Consider the following 26,457-nt stretch of genomic DNA (forward strand, 5'->3'; position numbering starts at 1 on the left):
GTATCTCTCCTCAGCGATGGGGTAAAGTTGGGTCACACATTGAACACATAGCTTCACGCTTCTGTTTGGACACTGAGACGATTGGGGACACGAATGAGAGTACCAAAGAGCTTGTCATCAACCCTTGTGAGAGCACAGCCATGAGTCAACGCTGGGACATGGTGATGTCTTGACCTGCTGGAGGACTTATGCAGTAGGGATGGGCACTGAGACATTGCTACATGCAGCCAAGGTGCACCTGATGGAGCTCAAATGCAAAACCATTGGTGGTCCTTGAGTACTATGGGACAGGAGAAGAATCATTCAAATAAAAATAAGGACATGGTGCTCCGGGTTGAACAACGGATGTTGTCTGCAAAACATGCAGGTGGGGTTGGCCTGTTGGTGGTAATACATTCAAAGAGAAGGAATGGCAAAAAAACCAAACTTTAAATGTTTTAGAGGGATACCGATGCTCCTGCAGTGGGCCCTACAGAACTTCATTGTGCTCAGTATTGATTAATCTCTCTGGAAACAGAAGAAGAAGAAGAACCTTGGAGACCAAAAGGAGACTTGTACTTGGAAAAACAAACATCTCAATAGTTTTTGGGGAGTGAGGTGGGTGTGCAAGGAGGGATGTGCCAAGGGATGCTAAGAAACATCGCCTGGGATCAAGTGGAAAACACTGAATTATCTTTGCACTTTCAATTGCTGTGGATGAGTTTGCTGCAGACAGGATGGGTGGAGCCATGTTGCACATTCGAATTTCTATCTGGTCCACGTACAAGTTCTGTAGATGGGGGCAGGGCAGTCATTTATGGCTGTGGCCAGGATCAAACCGGCCAGTAATGGGGTAACCCTGCTCTATGCTGACTGCACATGGGGGCTGTTGAATGTCCAAAGCCCAAACAAAGAAAGGATTCAGGGTGTGAGATTAAAGGATATAAACTGCTGTGAAACTGGGAGGAAAGTCAGTAACATGATTATTTCTCCTCCCTGAAGGCCATGGGTGAGCCTCGGTCACTGAAAACTCCCCTATAATCTCACTATGTGTCTCTCACTGCTTCAGATCTGGACTAAGTCAAATTTTCACTTTTCTTCCATAAAAGTAATATTTTTGGTAATTGAAGGTAATTGTGTCATATTTCTGTTTCCCAATTCCCCGCTACAGAAGAGGGGACTCCCATGAAGTGCTACTGTGGAAGGAACGGAGGTAATTGAAACTAGAAACTGCTCTGAGAAAGGCAAAGGGATATTACCTGGGTCTGCTCCCCAGGTGTCTTGTAGCTCAAGATGTGAAGTACCAGAGAAAAGGTTTGGGATTCCCCCAGTCACACCTATGAGCTGGCAACCCTGGGTCACAAAGCACCTTTCTCCCAAAGTAATTTAGCATAGGCAGACTTAGCAGAAATGATTTCTTCAGCTTTTGGAGACAAGTCATTAACCAGAGGTCATGTCAGGTGGTATCACTATGTGGGAACGAAGTGACGGCCAAAGGGGAATAGGACAGAAGATCTCAGAAGGGATCTTAGAAATGGGAGACCGGAAGGTCCTTTCCAGCCTGTCTTTCAAAGCAGCTCCCACTGCAGCAACAGGTAACAGGCAGTGAATCACCAGGAGCTGTGCGCACAGCTCTTGTGCAGTAACAGCTCTGGAAAAGAACTTTCACAGGACCGTCAATGTGATTTGAAAAAAAACATAGTTTGTGTTTCTCTGAATGGTAGGGTTTAATGAAAATCCTGTCCTTTGTTTCCTGGGCTGCAAACTATAAGTAAAATAGCATAAGCTTTGAGCCTTCAAGTGCTCTCAGCATCCCTTCTTGAATAAATTGCTGGCTTTCAGGATTTTACTGCCTCAGTTTCTCTTCCCTCACTGCGGGAAGAAAGTTGTATGTGTAAATCTGCCTGGCTTAGAGGCAGAACAGTGTAACTTACAAAAGGTTGCAGGTTATAAATGCTTTCCCTGTGCTGCAGTGATTACTAACTTCATCAGGCTCCCTTGGTGCAGACCTCAGGGGCTTCTGTTATGACAGGGCTGGAGCAAGCTGTCATTTTGTGGTGGGAGATGGCATTGTTTCCATGTCACAGCTTTGCCCAGGAAACAAAGGGAAGCACTTAAAATGGAATGGACCCATTTCACAGAGAAGGGTAATGACCTTGGGCTCCTTCTATTTCATTGAATCGGGGAAATATCACAGCTACTTTTCACACCGGTGATGACAGGCAAGTGGTAGTAATTCCCTGTCTAGTGCTTACAAGGGAAAGCAGCTCCCAAGAGCTTGAAACTTAATGTATTCACATCTGCATTGTGCCTACAGCCCGGGACTGCCTAGCTGCTGGCACTTCGATTCTGAAAATTCAGAGACAAACAACTTGGCATCAGTTTTTAAGTCCGTCACCTGGCAGGTACACTCTGAGCCAGATCTCAGACCTATCTAGCTTCATGATTTTCCACCACAGCCAAAAATACCTGTTCTGCTGACAACCAAAGCTCTCTAAACAGGTAATGCTCTCCTTTGCCTTAGCAGAAACAGCTACCTCACTACACCTGGGTGTGCTTGAGCACACAGACCCGCGGGATCTGCAGGGATGTATTCCACTAAGAAGTCGTTTGAGCAGCTTTTCAGGTCTCTGCCTTTGTGAAACCCAAACGCTATACCAAACCCCTCCTATTCCAAAACACCCGCAAAGGTGATCACTGTGAACTTGTGTGGGGGCAGTGGAAGGCAGGCAGTGGGGCAGGTGACATCAAGCGCGGTGTGCCCCACCAGTGAGTAGCATCCTTAGCTAGGTCTCTTGCAGGCCCAAAAGCCACCGAGTACCCAACAGACCTGGGGAGCAGCAGCCACTCAGCGAACTGGTGATTGTGTCTCATGTATCCGTCGGCTGTAAGCCTTAAACTGCAGCTTATTTCACAGTCCAAGAAATAAGATTAGCCCTGTGGATCTGCAATGTTTTTGGAGAAGCAAGAGAGTATCAGCCTGACTCCTGGGAAGCTTTACGTAAGCGGGCAATGGCCTGGCAGTCTCCAGCGCTAGCCCCAGTATGGCATTTAGCAAATCTGCTTAGCATCCCTGCAAAGAGACCTTGCGTTGTGTCAGGGGGAGGGTTAACTGCTGCTGAAACCCAACTCATACCTTCAGGTTTATTTCATTTATTAAAGTACACTGGAGACAGATGAACCTTTCTTGCTTTGTATTTGTTACTTGCCTAGATATTTATTATCCTGCGGTGAACAGATATATGTGACATTGATAGGTGTGTCTAGATGGGCTCCTATGCCTGTACCTCTTAAGCCCCAATGTCATTTGGTAGTAATGCTTTTTGGTAACATTTTGCACTGACTTGAAGGCACAAAAGATAAAGTAGAAAATATGGTTCTAATCCTGGCTGTTGAGCTTTGTGACAGCCTTTATGATCTCCAGGTAAGTCACTTCTTGTGCCTTGGGAAAATTAGATTCAGAGAAGGAACCTCGGGGCTAGAACCACTGCCTTTTAAAAAGCCAAGAAAGGCTATGCAAAAAAATATATCCAAAAGCATCTCAGCCACCCCCTTCCCTCCCAAAGGAGATCCATGTTCCAGTGAGAACAAATCTATCTGGGTTTAGTTGGGCTGGGGAAGTCTTACAGTCCCTACCTCGCTGCTTACATGATGTCTGGGTATTTTGTGCTCTGTACCAGTGCAGTACCATAAGAGGACAACACAAAGCATCAATGCTTGGAACATCAGCTTACAACACGCAGATGCGGTAATTTAGTAGTAAAGAGATGGAAACTGAATTTAAAGACCTTTGATTATTCAGTGATGCAATAGGAAAATGAGGTTGGTGGATGAAGACTGGAGGACTGTGGTTCAAGACAAGCACTAGCTCTGAGTGCTAATCCCTTCTTCTGTTTCTAGGAGTGACTTGAGATATCTTACTTCATTTCCCTGCCTCAGTTTCCCAAACTTTAGTGAAGACTAAATGTTTTGAACAGAGAGAAAGCCAAGTATTAGTTTTTGTTGCATGCAATATCAGTAGTGCTGGACTGGCAATTGACTGACAGCCTCTGAAGTTAGCTCTGTGGACCCTTATCATCTGCCTGCACAAGGTCTGGTTTGGATGGAGTTAATTTTCCTCATAGCAGCCTGTATGGTGCTGTGTTTTAGACTGGTGACCAAAACAGTGTTAATAATACACGACAGTGGTTTATTTACCGCTGTGTTTGCACAGTGTCAAGGCCTCCTCCATCCCTCACTGCTACCCCACCATGAAGGCTGGGGTTGGGCAAGAGGTGGGGAGGGGGCACAGCCAGGACAGCTGACCCAAACTGACTAAAGAGATATCTCATACTATATAATGTCACAGTCAACAATAAAACTCTGTGTGTGTGTGTGTAGTTTTTTACAGCCAGCGTTGTTCACAGACTGTCTGGGCATCAGTCTGCAGGTGGTGAGTGACTGCCTTTGCATCACTTGGCTGTTTTGTTTTTTTTTTCCTTTGCCTTCACTTATTAAATTGTCTTTATCTTGACCCACAGGTTTTTCTCACTTTCGCCCTTCTGATTTTTTCCCCCATCCCATTTGGTGGGGAGCGAGTGAGTGACTGGACAGGGGGCTTAGGTGCCAGCCAGAGTCAACCCCCATGCTGCCCTCAGCAAACCAGAGTCTTTAGTGTTAACAGGCTGGTCTTCATGGCTTGGGCTGATCACAACTGTACAATAGGATCTGCACAGCTCAAATTTCAGATCTTAAAAGCTTTAGAAACAAGCTATGAGCTAGAATCATTTGTAGAAGTGGAAAAGGAAGCAAAATCATTACACATGAGCAGCAGAAAAAAACTGTAGCTCATTAATGTTATGGCTAAATTAATTTTGAATGATCAGTCCAGCTCCAGTTTTAATATTATGTAGCTGCTTTAGATGGCTGAAGAGTTTAAGGAAGGTATGGGTGCCCTGTTTACACTGAGACTGAAGGGCTGAATCCAGTGGAAGTATTCCACATTTATGGATGTTTTCCATATGTCCACTGCTCTGTTAATCACTGGAAGTGCCTTCAGAACCCTGTAAGAATAAAAACCTGTTACAAGCTACTACTTCTCCAACTGAGTCTAATTAAGTTTTGAGTTGAGCTGCATTTTAGCTTAGAGCTGACAAAAAGCAACGTATACATTTGCAGTGAAGAGTGCTGCTTTTGTAGTGTGGGGGATGTTTTGTTTTCTCTGCTATTACTTGGGCACTAAGGAAATCCAGGCTGGTTGTGTGTGTGATGTACAAAAGGAAACATGACTGAGTTTCGAGGCTGGGTTGTGCATAAGCACTCTTCTAGTAATTACCTATCAACTGCCATCACAATGAGCGATGTCTCTCATTTTCCTGTGATTTATGTGAAAGAAGTGTCCAGACAAGACATCACTACTATACAGGGTTAAATTCAGTTGTAAAACTAACCAACCGACCAAAGAGGGGAAAAAAAAAGGAAAAGGAGCATTATATGTAATCTGATACAGGTAGGAAAAGAAAGATAATGTAAAATCAGGACTGTTCCCAGGCTGAAAGGTTTTGGAGTCTGCAAGTCAGTAGGAATGTGTTTGCAGTCATTTGTAAGAGTGGAAAAAAAGAGATCTTAAGTGTGAACAAGTTTATTGATAGTAAACATACTTCTTCCTGCAGTTTCTGCAACCCAAGCTTTCTTACCTTGAGCTGTGAGCCTATTGCAGACAGAAGTGTCTGGGCTAGCCTGTTCCCACTGCTCAAACAGAGAGAAGTGGGAAAAAGCAAATTCCCATCTAAAGGTCAAGTTGATACCAGTCTTCCTAGTTTTAAAATTTCTTAGGTTTACCCTGTGTGAGGAAGAAGGTTGCTTTCCTTCTAGGGTAGCAGTTCCTGCTGCAGCTGAGAGTCCTTAGCCAGGATGCTCAGAGCGCAGGCACCTTAATGCTGCTGCTCTTGCAAACTGACACCATGACCTCCTGGCTGTGGGCTGGAGTGGTTGTGCTTTGACCAAGTGAGCTGCAAATTCAGCATCAGTGACTCCGAGCTACATCATGGGGTCAGGTTTGTAACACAGCACCCAAGCAAAGTACCCCCAATCCTCAGTTTTCTTACTGAAAAGAGCATGCAACTCTGAACAGTCTTCATGAATTCTGATCCTGCTGAAAATTCCTTGACCACCCCCATAGCCATCCAGCTTATTTTCCCTAACAGGGATGATTTTTTTCTCTAAATGCAGAGTGAGGCCCAAAGTCTACATGCAGTCACAACCTGATCCAAGGGTATTACTAACATTAGCTCTGACCCTCTTAGGCTAAGCCAACCCAATTTAAATAGCTATTACAAGTTTTACTGGACTAGCTGCCTGGGGCCACTGACAAGAAGGACGTGCACAGCAGTGATCATTTCACAAGAAGCAAAGGAACATGAAGCGTTGGGAGAGAGTGCTCCTAATCCTCATCCTGAGGCTGCTTTCGCCTCCTTGCTAATCCTTGGGGAGCTGATCTGGGAGGGTTATGCAAAGCTAAGGTGAAAGGGAGTTTTCCTGGAGGTTTGGCAGTGGTGGGAAGCACTGACAGGTAGTCTGATTGACACAGAGGGCAGGGTGAGTGGGCTCACATGGTGCACAGGGGGTTGTGAAGGTATGAGGCTGCTGCTGCTGCAGCAGGTCAGGTGAGACCAGGGAGTAATCAAGGTCATTACAAGTGACCTGAGCATGGAACACCTGCTCCCAGGGTGCAGAGAGCTCAGGTCAGCACCCTGCGCTTTCAGATTTTTTTATTTTGACTGATAACTGGTCCCATGGCTTGAAATGGTGGCCCCAGAATGCTGTAGGGGTTAAAAGAAATTTGCTTATCTGGTCACAACATATTTTTGCTTCTGTTAATGAAACTGTTGTTAGACTGGCAATGGATTATTCAGTGCCTGGGAAGTGAAACCTTGATTTGGACGTGGCACATATGTTGATAATGAGCATTACTTGTCCTATCTCTGCAGCTTTGCATGCCAAATGCTTAGTATGTTTGCAATGGATCCTTAGCTTGAAAGATCACAGCCATTGCATCCTGAAATTGATTTTCTTCTGCAGAGAGGTGTTTGAAGCAAAAACCAATTTGGTTTGTATAAACTACATTAGATATAAGAAGATATCCCTCAGAGTGCATGGGATCACCTTTGAAGCCATTTTCACCCTACTGTGAATAACAAGTTGCACAATAAAAGGAATTTCTCACAGCTGATCTGATCTCTACCCATCCGTGAGTTGGCTCTGAAACGAGATAAACATATCTCCTCTAATTCAGGACAGGTGTATCACATTTCCCAATCATATTACAGAGACTCTTGAGGCCTGGTGGTGTAACCCAGAGCATATTACTGGGGCAAGTGAGGCAGCTTTATCTGCTTTGAGGGACTTGTCTTGCAAATAAGATGCTAGGTTGTTCCTGCTAGCTTCAGGAGGCAGTAAGCTGGTCTGTGAGATTCTACCTGGGCTGCTAGCTGGTAAGTGGTGGCTCTAGAGGGTCACACGTGCAGCTTGCTTTTTTCTCTGGATAGATTCAGTGTGTTTTATCTTTCTTCTCTCTTTTTCTGGCTGATTCTATTCTTCTAGTCTGGTCCTCAGCCGGTGCCTGTCTGTTTAGGTATTCTGGTAGCCAGCCTACAGAAAACAGCAAAACAGAAAGTATGCTTTAAAGGGAAAGGAGTAAGGAAAAAAACCCCGAACCTAAAACTACAGAACAAACTCACCATCTTTCCCTCTTTTCCATCTTTCTTGGCCTTTTGTGTTAGGTTTTCATGATGTGTGCTAACATGTAATTTTTAGAATATCTTAAAGGGTATCAGGGCTTGGGATGCTACTTTGGTAGTGGAGATACAGGTGCATTTGCAGTGCAACTGCTGTCTGGGGTCATCCTCTCTTCCCTCAGGATGAGGCTGCCAGCTCCAGTTGTGCCAAGATTGGGCCTGTTCTGTGGATCTTGCATTGCTGTCTTCCCTTAGCAGGAGTATCAGCTTGGCTCATGGACACTGAGAAGTTATCCCTGCACAAGAACAGATGGGCTCCTAGTAATAGGTGCCAACTCAGGTTGCCCCTGGAGCAACAGGGAAAAAGACCCTGGCTGGCCAGGCCTGGGGCAGGCCCTGGATGTTCTGCGGGGGACAGGGTGACATTCACAGCTGAGCTTGTCTTCGCTGGTAGAAAGCAAATCTTCTGTCGTTTGCCTGTATGCGGCTGTGGAAATGAAAGATTCAGAACAATTCATGGTAGTTGTCAAAAGGTGCCTGAGAGTGTAAGCATCCAAAAGGGAATGGAAAAATTCATGGTGCCTCAACTGCATCTTGTAAGAAGTAACTGGTTGTTGTGGGGAAGAAAAATTTCTGATGTCCTGAACCTGACTTCAACTTTTTGTGGCAAATAATAATAGTAGCAGCTGTTGGTGGGTGGATGGGTGTGGAGGGACTGCACGCTATCCAGTCTGTGATTTAAAAGGTCAGCCCTGAGCCATTCTAATGTGAGGCAATGGGGAGTTAAAAGCTGTGCTTTCTAAATCCTGTGTGCTCAAGTGTGCAGGGCTGTGCTGAGGATGCTGTTCCTTCCTGGTATGACATGCCTGCTCCTGGGGGGACAGATGCCAACCTTAGCAGAGCCAGTGGGAGCCCACTTACCTTTGCTGAGACCCCGATGGAGCAAAAAGCCAGGTCTGTTCAGGCAGCTGCAAGTTGTTCCTTGGAGGCTGCTCTTCCTAGGGCACTTGGCTGTCTAGTGCATCCTGCAGCCTACTACTTGTCATTATTACCAGTTAATTTAAAATTAATCAAACAAGCCCTTACCAGCACATGAGACCAAAGGGTATTAGTGGGCATGATGGCAATGAAGGCTTTTATGAACCACTTCATAAAGCCAAATCCTCAGGTGCTACTGAGGCCATAATTAGATTTGAGGACAATATCATTCTCACCCCAACTCCCCATCTTTTTTCCCGCCTTTCTTTCTGGTAGGAAATAAAGGAAAACACTGAGCACTTGTTTCATTCTTGTGGAGTCGGAGTGTGGCTGCAGGCTCTTCACTCAGTAACACAAAGGGATTACAACTTGATACCAAGTAGCCTGGAAGTAGTGTGAGCATGAAAATATAGTGATATTTTGCTGTAGACCACGTGGATCCCTTATTCAAGTGCCTTGAAAAAGCCTCCCAAGCCTTAGGAGCAATTAATAATGAAATCAACTAATAACAAGATCTGCAACGCAAAGAGAAAACTAGCCAGTATTTTGTTATGGGGAGAAAATGAGCAAACCAGCAGGGGACATGCTGATCATGTCTGATTCATGTTGTCTCTGTAATCCCAGCTAAAATTTTAACAGCCCGGGAAGATGAATTACTCACTCCAACCAACACACGGATCAGCATGGGGTTTATTAGAAGCAGGCTATCATTTAACAATGTCAGGAGTGTGTTTATTATTAAGCAGTAGACTCCACAGTCTAAATGGAAAACCATTACTCCTCCTTAGACACTAAACAAGGTATGTTCATAAAGCCAAATGGCCAATGTATTGTATGCTTGCATGAACACAAATACTAGGTCTACTTTACAGGACCTCAGGGCTTTCTATGTTTAGTTAGAGACAAATAAACCCAAATGTTTTAAGTTACTGGAGGGCAAAGCTCTACACCATATGCTAATTTTGACTCTTAGAAGTCCCTAGTGACTTTACCCCAGTGACTTGATAAGAAATCAGAGAGAGGATTCTGGGCTGAGCACAGAGGGATTGGTAAAAAGTGATTGCATGTGTGCCGTGGTACAAAAAACACTCAAGAAAACTCTGTGATAGCAACCAGACGGCTTCCTAATACACACTGGGTATTTTCAGCCTAGAGATTGCTCGGAGTCCTTCCCTTTTCCTTGAGACCTCTGTCCTTTTCCATAGGAAGACCAATCAGTAAAGTGTATGGTAATACACAGCAAACCTTTTGGTTTTATTTATCGCTACATTAAGGTACCCAATATGGAAGCACAAACAACATTGTTCCAGTAAACTACCATTTAATGTAATAATGTTTCAAGCCAGATTTCTGGGAAAGGCTTGGGGCTGGCCATGTTTTTCAGTCCAGCTTTGCAAATCCAAAGTTTCTGTAGGGCCAACAGACACACAGTACACTCTCTCCATAGCACAGCCAAATAACTCCAAGCATTTTTATTGTTCTGCTATTGCTGTCCAATCAAATCGCAATCGCAGCAATAGCCTTCTGGTCTAAATGTGGGAAATTTCAAGTCACTGGGCACAGCCATCTGACTGATATGACTGTCTACATTTGTGGCCTGCCACAATTGGCTTTGAACATCACGAAAAAATCCTTTTCTTTGCAATTCATGAGGTCTTCTCAGCCATATTTTTAGTATGTCTTTCTAATGGCCCTGGTGGGAGATACCTTGAAATACAACAAGATGGATTTTCAAAATTTAGAAACCAAACTGCAGAAAGAGCTGAAAGCTGGGGCATGCATGGGGCAGACTACTTTCAGCTTTTATCCTTTTTTAAACCAGCTATCTTGGAATACCTGATTTCTGAAGTTTAAGCATTATTATACAAATCTCTTAAGAATTCATAATGTCACTTTCAATTAGTTTCTTTCATTTCTCTAATTAGGTGTTTGTGAATATACTACACTGGAAACATGGGGCGTGGGTTTTGCAGAGTTAATGTTGGTCTTTTAACCTGCTCTTCACCAAAGGCTGCCTCATAAAAAGTTAAATGAATTAGTTGACACTTCTGGTACTGTTCTTGTCATGCAATTGGAAGGAGACACACCAAATGCTATTTAAAAGCGTTAGCAACTTAAGCCAGTCTTTGCATGTGGCTCTGTGGGATGTAATACCTGCTGCTGGTCTGCAGCATGGATCTGAAGGGTCTTGCCATAGCAAGACTTTTTCAGTTCTCTTCACCTTCAGCTCTCAATTTGTCCAATCCAATTTAAAGTCCTTTTGTGTTTCATTGCCATTCCCATCAGCTACTTCCACTGTTGAATGTAGTCTGTAACTGTTCCCTGAATTCCCTGTAACCATTATCCACTATCAAGTCATAAAGGCAGATTTGATACCATCTCAACAGGAATGATTTTCATCTAGGCGTGATGAATACCTCTTGCACTCCAATAGCTTGGATTTGAGCCATGCATAATTTTTGCATTAATTATATCATTACTGTTTAATTGCTGCAATTAGCAGCATCACTTTCTCTGAGCCATCACTGTCATCATGTGGTCTCCACATTATGGCAGGCTTTTGCTTCTGCAGGCTCCCACCTGTTCGGGCAACCTATGCTGATTCTCATGTATGGGATGTCCACATAGAAAATAAATCCACAATCCTGAAATGACAAGGCTGATTGTCTGCTGTAATGTAAGCAGGAAGACTTTCTTCTGAGGATATCAAAGAACTGTTCAGTTGACCGAAAGAAAGAATACCCAAGTTGCTACCTCTTCTTTGGGAAGACACCTAAAACGCTGCACGGTGAGTGCAAAATGGTGCCTCTCTGAAATGGTCATTTCTCATGTCCTCTTTCTGTAACTTCAGATGGCTGCACAAAGTACAGGGAAGCTGGAATCAGGTCTAAACCTGAATTTTAAGGAGCATCATAAATGCAATTTATATGTCACCGTGACAGTGAGTGCCACCTGGAAGTGATATGCATGTGGTTCTGGTTTGGAAATAAAGGCCAGGCTGGGGGTGTGTATCAGGAGGCAGACTGATGCTTAGTTTAGAGCGTGACCACACTCTTCAAGAACACAGTAGTCACATAATGCAGGAAGAAGTGCAGTTCATAGCTGTTAGGATGATGCTTCTGGAAGGCCTGAGTGCTTCCTATTGTCTGGTGAAAATGTAAAGTTGTGGACTGGTGACAGGAGTGTCATCTGATAAGTAGCTAGCAACATTTCTGGTGTCATCTGTGAGTGCTTTAGGAATCCACCCTCATCTAACCCACTGCTGCATCGGCAGTGGGGAGGCTCTATGCAGAACCAGTTATGGGTTTGTAAGACCTGGGGGAACCCTGTCACGATGAACTGAATGGAAGCATCTCACAGGCAGGCACAAGACCCCTGCTTTTACCTTACAGTGGGGCTGGGCTCAAACTGTTACAGCTGCAGGCTGCTACATCTTTACTGCTTCTAATTTTTTAAGCTAAAATTTTCAACATTACCTCTTGTCAGTCTTCTGCACCACGTTAAAATCCATTTTGGATAATGTCAGAAGGATGCCAGTATAACAGGTTATTAATCCTACAGCTATAGCATCTGGAGAAGGCTACAGGGACTAGAGCACCCTCATGATATTAGCCAAGTACCAAAGGCCACACTTCCGTTCTGTAGAGGAAAGGGCTTGTTTCTCTAAAGTAATCTCTTTTCCAGTAATCTAACCAGCCCTCAAGATATTACACAAATTAAAACTACGTTCTGTTCTTCAGAAACAAAATTAGCTTGCTTTTTTTTTTTTTTTAGGAGAGTTGTACTTTGTACTGTGGTTGTTTGGCTCGGGAGGCTTGGGACTGTGTGAATCTCTGGTCTCCCACTCAGCAGTAAGCTATCTGCTAACAGCACCATCAGCAGCACCATCAGCCATCGTTAGTTTACTGCACAATATCCACCGAGCAACAAACCCTGGTATTTATTTAGCAGCAGGAGATTGTTATCCAGGAGAAGCATTCCTTGTGCCTTTAGACATTCTACCTTAAATAAGGGTCAGCCATCCTGCCAACTGCATAAAACTTGCTTTACCCTGAGTACGAACACTTAATTTGAGTAAAACAGAAAGAAATGAAACTTCCTGAATGGTTTGTAATTAGCAGTGAATTTTAAATTTGGGGGTGGGGGGTGGGTGATGGGAAGGCTCTGTTTGTGCTTCTGGAGGCTTTTTTTTTTTTTTCCCCCTAATGACTCTGCTGGGAGTTCCTATTATTGTTGCATTCATTTGAGTTTGCTTACACAGACAAAAATCACTCGAGCAAAATCATTGCTGATCACTCTGCAAGTGGGAATGATGTTGAGGTGACAGTTATATGGGCTCAGTTGCATGGATATAAACCATCTTCATTGGCTGGAAAAGCCACCTTGGGAGGGACTCAATCTTTTCATGTTTGCTTTCAAGTGCTTTGGAAGAAAGGCAGCAATTACAGAATGTGGTTTTGGGTCACCCAGTGATGAACATTTATGCCACATATTACCAGGTTTTTAAAAGGCACTGTTCTGTGCCAGTGGTTACCCGCTGTACAGATAATTGTAAAACAAATTCCATATTCCAGTTGACACCCTTTCTAATTACATCTCACCTTCATTGGGCTATTAAAGTGATAAATGCTAGCAATTACCCTGAACTCCAGTGAAAACCCTCTGTCTATGGCATGTACTGGCTGCGGTGTGAGGGATCGGCCCAGGAGCCCAGCAGAGCTCTGCCAGCGCAGTGAAGCCCTGAACAACAACAACAACAACAAAAAAAAAACGTAACAAGAAGGGGGAGGAAAAAAAAAAAGAAGAAAAGAAAAAAAAGCCTGCAAAACAGCTCAGCTGATTAGAGAGTATCTGACAGTAAAGTCTATACCCAGCATCGAGCTGCATGGCTGGCTGGGGCTGATCTGCTGGCCGTGAGTGGCAGCTTCTTTTCATTTTAATTAGATCTGCGCAGGAGGGGAAAAAGTGAATGGATTTGGCGTGTGCTTTGACACAAAATACTGTGTTCAGATCCGGCACTGGTGGCTGAACTTGTGTGCTTGCACGTTGTGGCTCTCCCGCGTTCATGCAGACTCGGTCTCCCCCGTGCCAGGAGGCAGGCTGCCTGCGACCAGCTGTACAGGGGCATCTTTGCCCCCTGCACGCGTAGGATTTAAATGTGTGTGGTCACCTGTGCTCTTGCTCATGTGGTGTGGGCTGTCGCACATGAGACAGACTCGAGTGGGCGGACAAAACAGCCATTTCTGTCACCAGAAAGGGACACAGTGCGGGGCAGCTTGCGGGGAGCATGGTGCTGGGCAGGGGGAAGCCGTGAGGGGGACTCCCCAGTGTTGAGCTGCCCTGTGCTGGCGGTGCCCAGGTTTCCCTGCCTCCTAGGCAGTACCTTCTGGAGAGCCAGGGAAGAGCTGGTGAGTCTTGTGTTTTGGTTAGTAAGACTTTGTCCCTGCTGAGTCATTTGGGAGAGCAGCAGGAGGGGGAGCCGGGGAAGGGAAGAGGCATCTTTGCCTCAGTGCCTAAAGCACCTCCTTCTCTTCTGATGGTTTTCTGCAGGGCCGTTTCTCTCACTTTTTCCCTCACGCCTCGTTGTCTCTGTGGTGTTTCACCCTTCCTTTAAGCACGTTTTCCGCAGGGTGCCATGGCTGCAGCTGAGGGGCAGGGCTGGGCCCTGCTGCGCCTCACAGCTAATGGCTGCCCGCCACCAGCACCGTGGCCCGAGCGCCACACCGTACGCAGGGGAAGAGAGCGATGTCCCCCAGGGCAGAGGAGCTGGGAGCTGAACCTCCACTCTCAGCTGCCCACAGGCTTCCTGGGGAAGCGGGAAGATGAGCTGGAGTGTTTGGAGCGGTGTTACTCAGCATGCATGTGGCTGGTGTCCACGTGAGCTATGCCGTCATCCCAAAGGTATAATCCTCTAGCCGATCCCTTCAGCCTGGGTGCCTGGGGATGGCGGCTGCACCAGATCGTGCCCCCAGCCTGGTCTAGGGGGGACGAGTGGTGGGGACACCCAAATGGGGGCTCTTCTGCAGCCAGGGAACCGGCCTGAGGGTCTGGAGTCACCTTGCGGTGCCTGTGCTGTGGCTGCCCGATGGCTGGCTGTTAATTGGGTGTATATGGCTTTACAGCAGCTGCTGCAGATCTGCCCGATTTCAATCTCATAGCAAATTTAATTTTAAAACCTCACAATGCTTTGTTATTGCCGTGCGTGCGGTTCAGCAGAGAGATCAGCCAGCCACTGCAGGAACAGATGTTTCTTTTCCTGATGGATTGAGCCAACACAGGAGATGGAGTGATTTTTTTATTTTTTTTTTTATAAATAGATAGCTTCTGCAAACTTTTTCCTGAGGAGTTCTGTAGGGCAGCTGCTATTAGTGCTGAGAGCCTGCCCTGAGGTGGGCCCAGGCTTGCCCAGCTCCTCAGGGCCAGTGTCCTGGGGGACAAATGACCAGGGATTTCCTATGAATAAATCACTTCCCAGAGAAGGACAGCCAAAGTCACCTCTTCTTATTGTTTCTGATCTTCTTACGGACTGATTGAGGGCTTCTCAAATGCATTTGCTGTCTGAAATGGTTTGCTGAATATGGTCATTAGTAATTTCTGATTTATGAATTTTTCAGTCCATGAGCTGCTCAAAGTAAGGTATTTGAATCCTGGCTGTGCTGATGTGTTGATTAGCTGGTCTGAATGCATTAAGGTACTCAATGTGTTTCTATTTTCTGACTAAAATGAAAGTGACCTTAAAATGTTTTGTACTACTAAAAATAAAAGTCATTAAAATCCTTATTAGTCGGACTATGCCCTAAGAATATGATCCGGAGCTAGGAAGAAACAGCTGTGGGCTGCTCACTGACAAATGATAGCAGTAGACTTTCCTCCAGCTTCTTTTGACAGGGATAGCTTTATGATCTGTGCATTGCCTTGCCGTATCTGTGTATCTTGCAGAAACACCCTGAGCAAAGTTATCAGCATCTGTCACATATTATTTCTTCCCTTTTGCCAGAAAAAGAACCAGGTGGAAGCGTATGATTTGTTTTGGTATGAATGCCTTCTCTAATAAGGACTGTTTCTAGCAATGCCTCCTGCATCTTGTTAGCTACAGGCTGGGCACTGCACTAATCTGTTGACACGGAAATTCTATGTGTTTCCACCCAACTGATAGAAACTTAGACTATTTTCAGTGACTCAGTCTACACAACACTCAATCTATTTTCTGTGACTGAAAGGTTTGCTCAGAATACTATTTCTGATGTATTCTTGCCAGTAAAATTATTTAGAAGAATGTTTCTAGAAAAGTAATGTGAAAGTAGCAGGAACTTCAAGAAATATCAAAGCCTTTGAAGAAGAAAGATTGGAGAGAGACTTCTTACAAGGCCATGTGGTACTAGGATAAGGGGTAATGGTTTCAAACTAAAAGAGGGTAGGTTTGGATTAGATATAAGGAAGAAATTCTTTACTGTGAGGTTGGTAAGACACTGGAACAGATTGCCCAGAGAGACTGTGGATGCCCCATCCTGGAGGTGTTCAAGGTCAGGTTGGATGGGGCTTTGAGCAATCTGGTCTAGTGGAAGGTGTCCCTGCCCATGGCAGGGGGGTTGGAACTAGATGATCTTTAAGATCCCTTTCAACTCAAACCATTCAATGAGTCTATGATAATTCCTCAGAAAAACAACAGGGGGGTTACAAACCACTTTGATTGCATGCCAGCCCATTGATTTATCTTTCAAATGGAGATGTCCGCAGCCTCGCTGAACTACCCTGCTGTTGCCATTATGAAAGATGCTCTCAGACTGCCACCATCCAGTCATGTCCTGGAAATAAGTCCTTTTGGTCACTGGGGAAGAGACAGAGAAATTGAAAGGAGATGCCTGATTACATGCAAGATTAGAGTTTAGACCTGGTGTAACTTGCTGTGAAATCAAAGGTGTGAGTGTGACTTTGGGGCAGAACACCCTGTGGCCTTGCTGGGCCCTGCTCTCTAGGATATAGGGCTGGTTTAAGGTGTATGTAAGTACACCTTGATTGAGGACTTGATTGAGTAAACAGACCTGTGTGTGAGTCAAATCTGACTGGCTGAAGCCTGGTGTTTGGTTTAGTGCTAATGAGGCTTTCTGGGTGTTGCATTAGCTGTAATTCCTCTTTGGGCACCGCAGTTCAGCCTCTAATACCTGCTGCAGATGATGACAGCAACACAGGTCAACTTCCCTGTGCTTCAGTGACACCTGACTTGCCATCCATGACAAATGCAACCCCAGGTAATAGTCAACAGGTAGGTCTGTGGACCTGGTCTTTGCAAATATTTGCTTTCAAGTACTTTTGACACGTGCTTTAACAAATGGCTTTGCACAGATGCAGGTGTGAGGGCAGGCATTAGGGAAGCACTGGAGAGGAATGGTGAAAATGAAGAGCCAGGTCAGGCTGTCAGGGAGACGTAGCAATTTGCGTTAGACCGATTGATAGAGATGCAGATGAAAGGAAATGGCAAAACATTCAGGCATATGGGCTTTTCTTCAGGTCTGAAACTAACCCCAAAAGGTTGGTTTTTCTGGCTAGCAAAGAAGCACTATTCTTAACCAGCTAGCAGTTTGCAAGTGCCGATCCCCTGCCAGCCTGGATCAGACTGCTGCCTTTTGGGGAGATAGTAAGTTTGTGGAATGGGCACATGCCATTGGCCTTAGGGCTAGCCTCAGGCCATCGGTGTCTCCTCTTGTATTTCACAGTTGGGATGAAGCCTCGGTGTCTGTGGCTCATTCATGATGTAGCCATCGACCCCAGGCAGGGCTAGGGTTCTGCTGCCTTGGCCCAAAAGGTGTGCTCTAAGGTATGCTGAAGTTGTTGAATCGTTCTGTCAAAGTCAGTGGCCTTTGGGTTAGACCCTGAAGCCAGCAGGCAGTAGTGCATGGTTTTATTTGGAAATCCAGGCCTTGAGCTAATCCCTGGTAAGAGAAATAAGAATTTTAGGTGTTTTTCTGAAATGGACTCTTCAATAATAAATGGGAATTCATTTTCCAACTAAATGCTTTCTGATTTTGCTTTAGATAGTCTCTCTGTGAATGTTTCACCAGTAAAATTTTCTCTCTGGAGTTCTGGCAAATACAAAGGGGTAAAAAGCACACAGCTCAGACTCCTCACAGTGCTGAGGTGACAAACTGTGGGGCTACAGCCCTGGCAGTCCCAGCCACCAACTTCAGTGTTGTCCACTGTGAGTAGTGACAAGGAGCTGTTGAATTCTGCTCTTCTCTTACTGCTTAGTGTTGAGTGAGGTAACAAGGTCTACCCTGCCTCTAAACTGCCGCTGGCGGTAATGGCAAAAAGGGCAAAGGTTGTGTACTTGAGAGGAGGAGGAATAAAAAATGTGACTGTATATCCACACTGTAGCTCTGTGGCCTGTGTTGCAGGCCTGGTAACACAGCAAGTAAAACGAAGGCATAGAAATCTTCATAAAACATTATTTTTATGATAATCACTTGGCTTTTCCACAGCACATAACTGTGCTCATTAACAAAATGCCCAGAGATTTATTAAGCCAGTTTGGTTAATAAAAAAACAGTTAAAGATTAACTGTTCTGAAACTTCCCTGTGTTTTTTATATACCCAGTTGTTAAAACACAGTAAGATGTTTTTAATCGTTCATCATTCTGACACGGAGTAATTGTTTGTTGTTTGGATTACAGAGTTTCTAGAAGATCCGGTGAGGGATCAAAGTCTTACTGTATGGGGCACTGTACACACATAATAAACAGCAGCCTGTGGCCCCAAAGAAGCTGCAGGATGGGGTATCTAGACCGTGTCGTTTTCAGTTTTTGTCTCCCAGCAATGCAGTGACCTCTTCTCTCCCTCTCTGACAGTCCAGTTATTTAGCCTGAAACCTATCTTTGTGACTTCCCTGCAAGATGCTGCAGTGCTCTCTAGCCTATAGTTAATAGGACCATCCCCGGTTCTTTGGCAGGAGGTTATAAAATAAAGGGAGTGGAGAAGAGGAAGGTAATTCTTTGTTCTAGGAATCCGATCCATCATAGCCCGCACTATTTCCTCCTCAATACCATTCTCTGTCACTCACTAGGACATATGCTGGGTCAAACACATTATAGTTTGATTCTCCAGCTAATAGCTGCTGAGGCCTGGTCTCAGTATGCTGCAACAAGCACAGTAATTGAAATTCAGACTGCAGGAGAGAAATGGCTTAGTCTTCATTTCAACACATCACACATGCTTATACAGAGTTTTCTCTTGGACACAGTAAATAAGGTGTTTGATTCAGCATTGCCTCAAAGTCTTATCCCACATTAGTGAACAAGACGTGACAGTACAGAGAGGTCCCAGCACTGATTGTTTTTGGGTTCAAAGTGTCTTGCTCCAGAGAACAAACTTTTGATGGTTCACTGTGGCGGCGTCAAAGTCCTTGATTTGTTCTTGGGAGCTGTGAGGATGGTGTTACCTCTTCTGTTAGTGAGTCAGGGGAGCTGCTTCACTGACCTCTGCTCCATACTCCCTCCCTTTCTGCATCTCTGCATGGCTCACCAGCATCAGAGTAGCCAGTGGAAATCATATGACTGGGAGAAGGATGAGACCTTTCTCATCAGGTGGGCTGTGGAGGATGTGACAGCTTCTCATCCAGCTCTTGCTCCATTTTAAACCTTCTCTTATATGAATGCCAGTATAGTGAAATTAGTGATTTGGTCTAGGATTTTCTAATAAACTCACTAAATTAAGATCAATGTGTTCTGTTCCAGAAAAAAGTTTAAACTAAAAATGCACCCAGAATTGAGGCGCTATTGTGTTGTTTTCCAGTCTATTTTCAGACTCTCCTGAGTGCTTCCCAGCATGGTATCTTACCAGTTTTGCTCACCTCAATGGGAAGCAACCATTTCCAAGTCTGGGAGCTGCCCTGGGACCTGTCTTACTGAGCCTTGTCCAGTCCTACAGTGTCCCTCTTCCCTTTCAGGCATTGCTTTGTATTTTATACTTTAAATGGATAGGATAATTTTCACAGAAGTGATCCTCTGTAAAATGCCTGAGACTTTGCCCTTCTATTTACATTCTTGTTCTGTATTTTGGCCCTGTTTCTATCCTGATTTGTGACTGTTACCCATAACCTTCTGTACTTGACCACAGAAGTCTTCTGGGGTTTAGTTCTGCTCCTCTTCCTCCCCAAAGAACGAGATATTTAGAAACATAGTGCATTTTGTTTGGAAAAATTAAATGCCATCTGTGATGCGCTTCCTTAATACATCGGAGAATACAGGTAATCAGGAAAAAACATTAGTTGAAATGTCAATGAAAAGTGTCAGAAATGTTCACTAGGGGCTATATGCTGTTCTCTGTACTGGTATCTTGCTTATCTTGCTCTCCCAATGCGCACTGAGCCCTAGCTAAATGCCTTATCTATCTATTTAAGGTATTTAATTAATACCTCAGATACAGTACCAATACTCATTGTTCTGCATACTGATAGAGCAGAGCCAAGAGAGTAGACCTGTGTTATCAAAGCATGTTGTGCAGCTCTGAGAGGACGCTCGCATCCTGACAAAAGAGCTCAGGGCTGGAGCTGCTCTGAAGTTGCTCATGCACGTAATGGGAGCCTGCTGCCAGCACAGCGCAGGGAAAGAGGTTACAGCAAGGGGCCAGCATGGGAAACTGCATGCCAGCCAGTGTACCTGACATATCACAGGCATGTGGCAACAAGCTGGAAAATGAAAGCAAGCACATAAACCCCTTCTTTTCAAGGGTGCTGCACTGGAATGTGCTGATACATTTGTTCATGCAGGTCACAGCTGGCCCCTTGCACTTCTTCGAAAGCAGAATCTGGGGAGGACAGTTTTCTCCTTCAGGCATTTAGCCATTTGTGTGTCTGAACCCAGGCTGAGTCCCGATGCTGTGCTGCTCAGGGTGACTGCCCCAGGGAGGGCACCAATGGGCTCTGTGCTTTAAATTCTCTCCTTGCTTTCTAGAGCTTCACGACACAGTCTTTGCTTTTCTTTTGCTTGGGTGGGTTTGAGCCTTTCATGTGTCCTAGGCACCAGAACACCCACCAGAGCCATACTGCAAAAGAACACTCTTTCCTTCCAAGTCTGTACTGGTATTAAAGTTCATCCAGGTAAATCCCTAATCTTTCTGTACAAAATCTTCTTGTCGCTTTTTTCCTCCTTCTTTGACCGCAGCCCTCAGCAGCGAAACTGTCTCAATTACTGGAGAAGCCTGCTTCCATCTGGAGATTTTCTCGTGGCTTTGCCATGCTTCCTACGCCTTTCAAATAAGGGGTCATATTCTCCTTTAGTTTGAGCTGAAGCCACGCTACTGAGCAGTGTTGCACAGGTATAGCCTCAGGTACATGCTGAGGTGCCACCTTTATGGCAGTGTTTTGGTTTTTACTTGCTGTCAGTCAGATGGCAAGCTCAGAGGCATCTGGCTACAAAGTCATCAGGATGAGAAAACGTGACTGTACTCGGGCTGGTAATGCTTTAGTATTTTCTTTTTAACCACCCAACCCTGTGATGTTAGCAAGGGCTGATGCTGTTATGCAAGCTGTGAGATGACTCTTCCCTTGGCCAAAATAATTCGTAGAGAGACCAATGGGTCTCTAGTGAGAGGTGGTACAGAGCGCGGACTGCTTTTTTCACAGAAATCTCTAGTAGCAACTGAATGCAGGGCAATGACAGAAGCCACACTTCACCTTGTGCTGTGGTTCATCGGCCAAGCAGGAGATGCTATGGGGCGGGAATGAGTTTGGCCCAGTGTAGGTGAGAGGAACTGTGGAGTGTGAGTTATTGAGAGCAATGGATGGTAATTCCTGATTGTAGTGGGGCTCATTCAGAATTTATCCAAATGCTACGAACACCCATTCTAGGCACCTTGTGTATTCTAGAGAAACGCAGAATGATCCTGGGAGCCTTGTGCCTGTGCTCCTTGGGGCTACAAGGAGAACTGCCTGCTGTCCTGTCCCGCAGGCAGAAAGACCTGTGCCTGTCTTACCTAACATGGTTAACTGAGATGAACATGTTTTTTTCAGATATCACCAGCAGGTTTCTGTCTCTTGGCATGCTTTCCATCCTCTTTCAAGACAGCCCTGCTTTTTAAACTAGGCACCTTGCATATGTGTATTTTTGGGTATTATTGTTTCAGACGAGATCACTTCTCATGGATCGAGAGATGAAGCCAGAGTTGTCAAAAACATCTGCTTGCTTTTTTAAAAAATCTTTTAAATTTCCTGGAATTTGATGATGGAAGTATTAGTCTGAGAAATTAATTCAGTTGCTCCTTCTAATTATTTCTATTTCATGGAACCAATAAATTCGAACAACGGCCAGTGCTGTCAGCATACAACATGCTTATTGTGTGGTAGAGAAGCGCCACAGGGGCTTCTGACAGGACAAGGCTAGGCTGTCTGTGACTTCCAGCCACATCCTGGTCTTAATTCCACTTTAACAGTATTAGGGTTTGCCATAATTAGCTTCATATCCCTCTTCTTCCCCTACCCTGATTTGGATAGCAACCCCTCACCTGGTTTTGGCTGGGGTAGAGTTAACTTTCTTCTCAGTAGCCAATACAATGTTGTGGTTTGGATTCAGTGTGAGAACAGTGTTGATAACACATGGTGGGTTTAGTTGTTGCTAAGTAATATTTATCTTAAGTCAAGGACTATTCAGTTTCTTAGGCCCTGCCAGCAAGAAGGTTGGAGGGGCACAAGAAATTGGGGAGGGACACAGCCAGAGCCAGGACAGCTGACCCAAACTGGCCAAAGGGAGATTCCATACCATACAACATCATGGTTGATATATAAACTGGAGGGAGTTGGCCGGAGCCTGCCGATCACTGCTGAGTGACTGGCAGGGCATCAGTCAGCGGGTGGTGAGCAATTGCATTGTGAGTCACTTGAGTCTGGGTTTTTTTTCCCTTCCTTTTGGACTTTATTCCTTTCCCCTTCTCTCTCCTTTTCATTACAATTATACTATTGTTGTTGTTATTATTTCAGTTAATAAATTGTTCTTACCTCAACCCTTGAGCCTTTACTTTTTTCCCTGATTCTTTTCCCCATCCTGCTGGAGGGAGACAGAGGGAAGGAGGGAGCGACTGTGTGGTACCCAGTTGCTGGCTGGTGTTAAGCCATGACAACCTCATTTTCGGGTTTTGAGTACATGCTGAAGAACATGGAATACTGGAGCAGCATCTGGCTTGTCTCAAATTGCAGCCTTTATTATCTCTAGCTGTTGGATGTCTTCTGGAAGCAGGGAGGAAAGGTGGACAGCAAGTTGCCTGACTGGAATGCCAGCAGCACATCCTTGTTGGTAACTTACAAATGGCAAGACGCCAAGCAAGAAGAAGCTGTGCTGTGCAATATATGCCACTAGTCAGCAAAGACTGACGCAAGGACTGTGAACTGCAAGTGTTGCTAGTAAACTGTCTGTGAATGATCTGCAGGCCAGGGAGTCTTCATTAGAGGATGGCAGGAATGTTTCTGAAAAACAAACAAATGTGAGACTGTTGCAATCTGTTCACACAAAGACAAAACAAAAAAAGTGTGAAATAAATTATCTTATGCCTACAGGGCTTTAGCAAGGGCTGGATGCAGAAATGCCAAACAAGGGCCAATATGCTGATGAAAACAAAACTTCATTTTGATGTGCCCTCCACGAAGGTCTGGCTCTAACAGAGTCCCTGCTGTTTCATAGGACCTAATAGCCATTTGTAAAAAAGTAGATAAGGGGACACCATGGTGAGAAGGGCACAAGCGTTCCTTCACCTACTTGGTGCATGCACTTACCTTACTGAGCAGTTACTAGCAAAGTCTGGTAAAGCAAACCAGCAGTACTATGAGTAGACGAAAGGGTATCCCATGTCACTTGCAAGGATAATGTCATGACAGGTCTTGTTTTTAAAAAAATATGCTTCAGTGTTGCTCACAGCGGTAGGATGGGCTCATTCTCATGGAGAGTTTGTGCTAACTGCTGCGGGGCCAAACTGGGCTTTCAGTTTTGTAGAGGTTCAGTACATTCAAACTGCTTTTTTATTCTGTTCCTCATTCGAATGAAAAACAAAATCTAAAGTTTCCTAAGGAAACCACTTTCTGAAAAATAATGTCAGATTGAATGTAGTGAGCTATTGCAGTAACACTTGGAATCTTTTTTACATTGCAATGTTAAACCTTTTGGATAATACAGAGAGGATCCTGAAGCGATGGGTTTCTCATAACCAACAAATGAGACTATTCCAAAATCAAAATGGAGACTAGCAACATTTCACAAATGTATTGTGTCTTTCTCATGGTGAAAATTCATTGCTAGTGGCTTTCACGTTTGACAGATTGGTATTTTTCTGAAGGAAAAATATTCCACTGGGAAATTCTAGTGCTAATATGACTGTTGGTAGCAGGCTGCCTGTTTTTTTCTTATTATTTTTATTTTTATTCTTGGAGAATTCCCACTGTAGTTCTGAAGTCGGTGGATATTTCTTCTGAAAATAGGGCTCCAGAGATATATATTTTTCACACCAAATCCCCCCTCCCTCAAGTGGCAGTAGGATCTAGCTGTGCAGATTCATTATGTACTGTTAAGCAGCTGTCACATTTCACTCCAGCAGCAGTTGTACTTCATTTACGAGCAAAATGATTCATATGTGAACATGGCAAAGTGTTGCAGCTCATGGTGAATTTGCACTGAGGGGCAGCTCATGGGTGAGGACTGCGTAAAAACAGATGTTGAAGTAGGACTTTGCTATTTGCCTGATAGTTTATATAGTCATAAAAGTTTGTGCTTCAGAAGGGCTGGTCCTGCCAGAAATATGAGTGTATAAACACAGAGCAAAGGAGGTTGTCTGTGAATAATATTATTCGTAGGCTCCCTGCATCTTGTCTAAAAGAAGCAAATAAATGGTAACACTTGACCTATATACAAAATTATGAATGAGGAAATGAAATGGGTTGATAGCATTCTTCCATTAGTCCCATAACGCAAAAGCAGTGGGACACCCAATCACTGCAGCAAATGTGAAGATGACTGAAGGAAGTTTCTTCCTTTACACAAAACATAGCTGTGTTCACTACTCTGGAAAAATTCCCAGCCTGGTTTTTTTATTATTTACCATGGTGAAACTTAGGTGCATTTCTGCTAAAAAGAGTGTGATCTTCACAGGGATAAAAACAGCGGAACTAAGAAATGAAGGCATATGTCTGAAATGTTGCAAAAGATATCAGTCTTAATACTTCAGCACATAAGTTCTGTGGGTGGAGTGAGGAGAGTTGGTTTTCTTAATGCCAAAGCTTCCACCAGTACTTGAGCAAAATTATGCTGTTCTCCCCCCTCCCCCTCCCCCAGAAGCTGACATAAAACTTGCTGCTTCAGGGCTGCTGGCTATGCAGAACAGCAGTCTGCCCTCAGGAAAGCTGGGCAAAGGGGAGAAAAGATAAATCTATTTCGTTTAAAATCTCTTTGAAAAGAAGCCCTGGTTTTGTGCATTTTTTGGGGTGTATTTTTATTCCAGGGAAGAGAGGAATAAGTGTTAAATGCCAAAACATGTGAAATTCTGTGGTGCCAGCTGAGACCTCACAAGCCATGCTAACTTCACAGAAAACACAGGTTCAAGAGCACTTCTTCATATTTGCCCTTTGGTGCCAGTGCCCACTGGACCAGTGGGAAAAAATGCACCACAGCTGTTGGCCCCAAGCTTAGGGGCTAACAGCCCTGAGGTGGTAGCTGACAGCATAGAAGCAGTTTTGAGTTTCCACTGATCCCTCGGCATCTTTTGCTCCTGAGTGGATTAAACTGCAGAGCTACCCTGAGGTGGATTAATGTCCCCGCTCTGCAAAAGCAAACCTCAAGCCAGGGCGATGTTGTATCTGGCACGATCTCACGGGGTGCCACTAGCAGAAAACACCCCTGCTCTCCCAGCGCACAGCCCTGTGCTTTTCACTTGAATGCCTCTTCTTTTTCTTTCAGGATTCCACAAACACTTAGGAGAGCAAATAATCCAAAGGCTCATTACCGCACATAAATCCCTCAGCCTCTTCTGGCTTTCCTTCTCTGGAGCCACTGTGAAAATGGACACATCAATACAGCCTTCTGCAGAAAAGCTGACAATCTCAAAATGGTGTCATGCTGCAATAACTGAAATCTCCTGCCAGGTTGGTGATGGTGCTTTCTAATCAACTTTGCAATGAATATTTCTTAAATCATGTTAATCCACCATCTAAGCAGAGATATCAGTTCCAGACAATGAATCACCATACCTTGAGGGGAATATACCTGCCGTTTCCCCAAAGAGGAGGCGATTAACAGCACACGCGCTGTCAGATGAGCTAGCAGCGCTGGCATTTATCACCCCAGAGCTCCTTTCCTGCAATGAAGGAAATCTTTACTCCCTGCTTCTAGTGCAATCAGCTTTTATTTATGTAGTGGTTGTGGAAAACAGCTCTTAAAGGAAAACTGCACCTGTTTTGCTCTCTGGGGCAGGTTTTGGTCTAATTTACACAGATGCATTTCCTATTAGAGTTTGCTAAAAGTTGACAACTCATGAGGAAATGAAAGCCCTAAAATGTGGGTAGGCAGGGTGCAGTAGACAGCTTTTAGACCCCCAGAACTAAACTAAATGTTGATGAAGAAGCTGAACTGTCTTTTTCATGAGCACTTTTATGTTCTCATCTCCCCTGGCTCCTACGGACCAGCTGCTATGGGAACTGCTAGCGCCCCGCCTCAAAAAGACTGCTTTCCAAGTAGAAAGCCTTGTTCTGAAGAAATTTCTGAGCCCTGTTGATTCTGCTACTTTGGGTAAGGAAAGAACTATGCATTGCTAAGTTTTC

General features: G+C 44.6%; 2 protein-coding genes across 4 annotated transcripts in view; both read left to right on the forward strand.

Annotated features, from left to right (window-relative positions):
- The window catches only part of GALNT14 (polypeptide N-acetylgalactosaminyltransferase 14), a 99,788-nt gene extending 98,680 nt beyond the window's left edge, over positions 1 to 1,108 (forward strand). For both annotated transcript variants that reach the window (XM_080408805.1, XM_080408806.1), the window contains one exon: positions 15 to 1,108. In XM_080408805.1, coding sequence (XP_080264931.1) covers positions 15 to 173 — 159 coding nt within the window. In that variant the 3' untranslated portion in view covers positions 174 to 1,108. The remainder of the gene's footprint in view (positions 1 to 14) is intronic.
- A 2,180-nt stretch (positions 1,109 to 3,288) lies between these two features.
- The window catches only part of CAPN13 (calpain 13), a 75,433-nt gene continuing 52,264 nt past the window's right edge, over positions 3,289 to 26,457 (forward strand). The window contains exon 1 of one of the 2 annotated variants that reach the window (XM_080408799.1): positions 3,289 to 7,451. The gene's annotated coding sequence lies outside the window, so the exon portion shown is untranslated. Of the gene's footprint in view, positions 7,452 to 26,409; positions 26,426 to 26,457 lie in introns of those variants that run through there. The other variant, XM_080408802.1, reaches the window with a different exon arrangement.

Source organism: Falco punctatus (genome assembly GCF_963210335.1).
Source record: "Falco punctatus genome assembly, chromosome: 12".
NCBI classification, from domain to species: Eukaryota; Metazoa; Chordata; class Aves; order Falconiformes; family Falconidae; genus Falco; species Falco punctatus.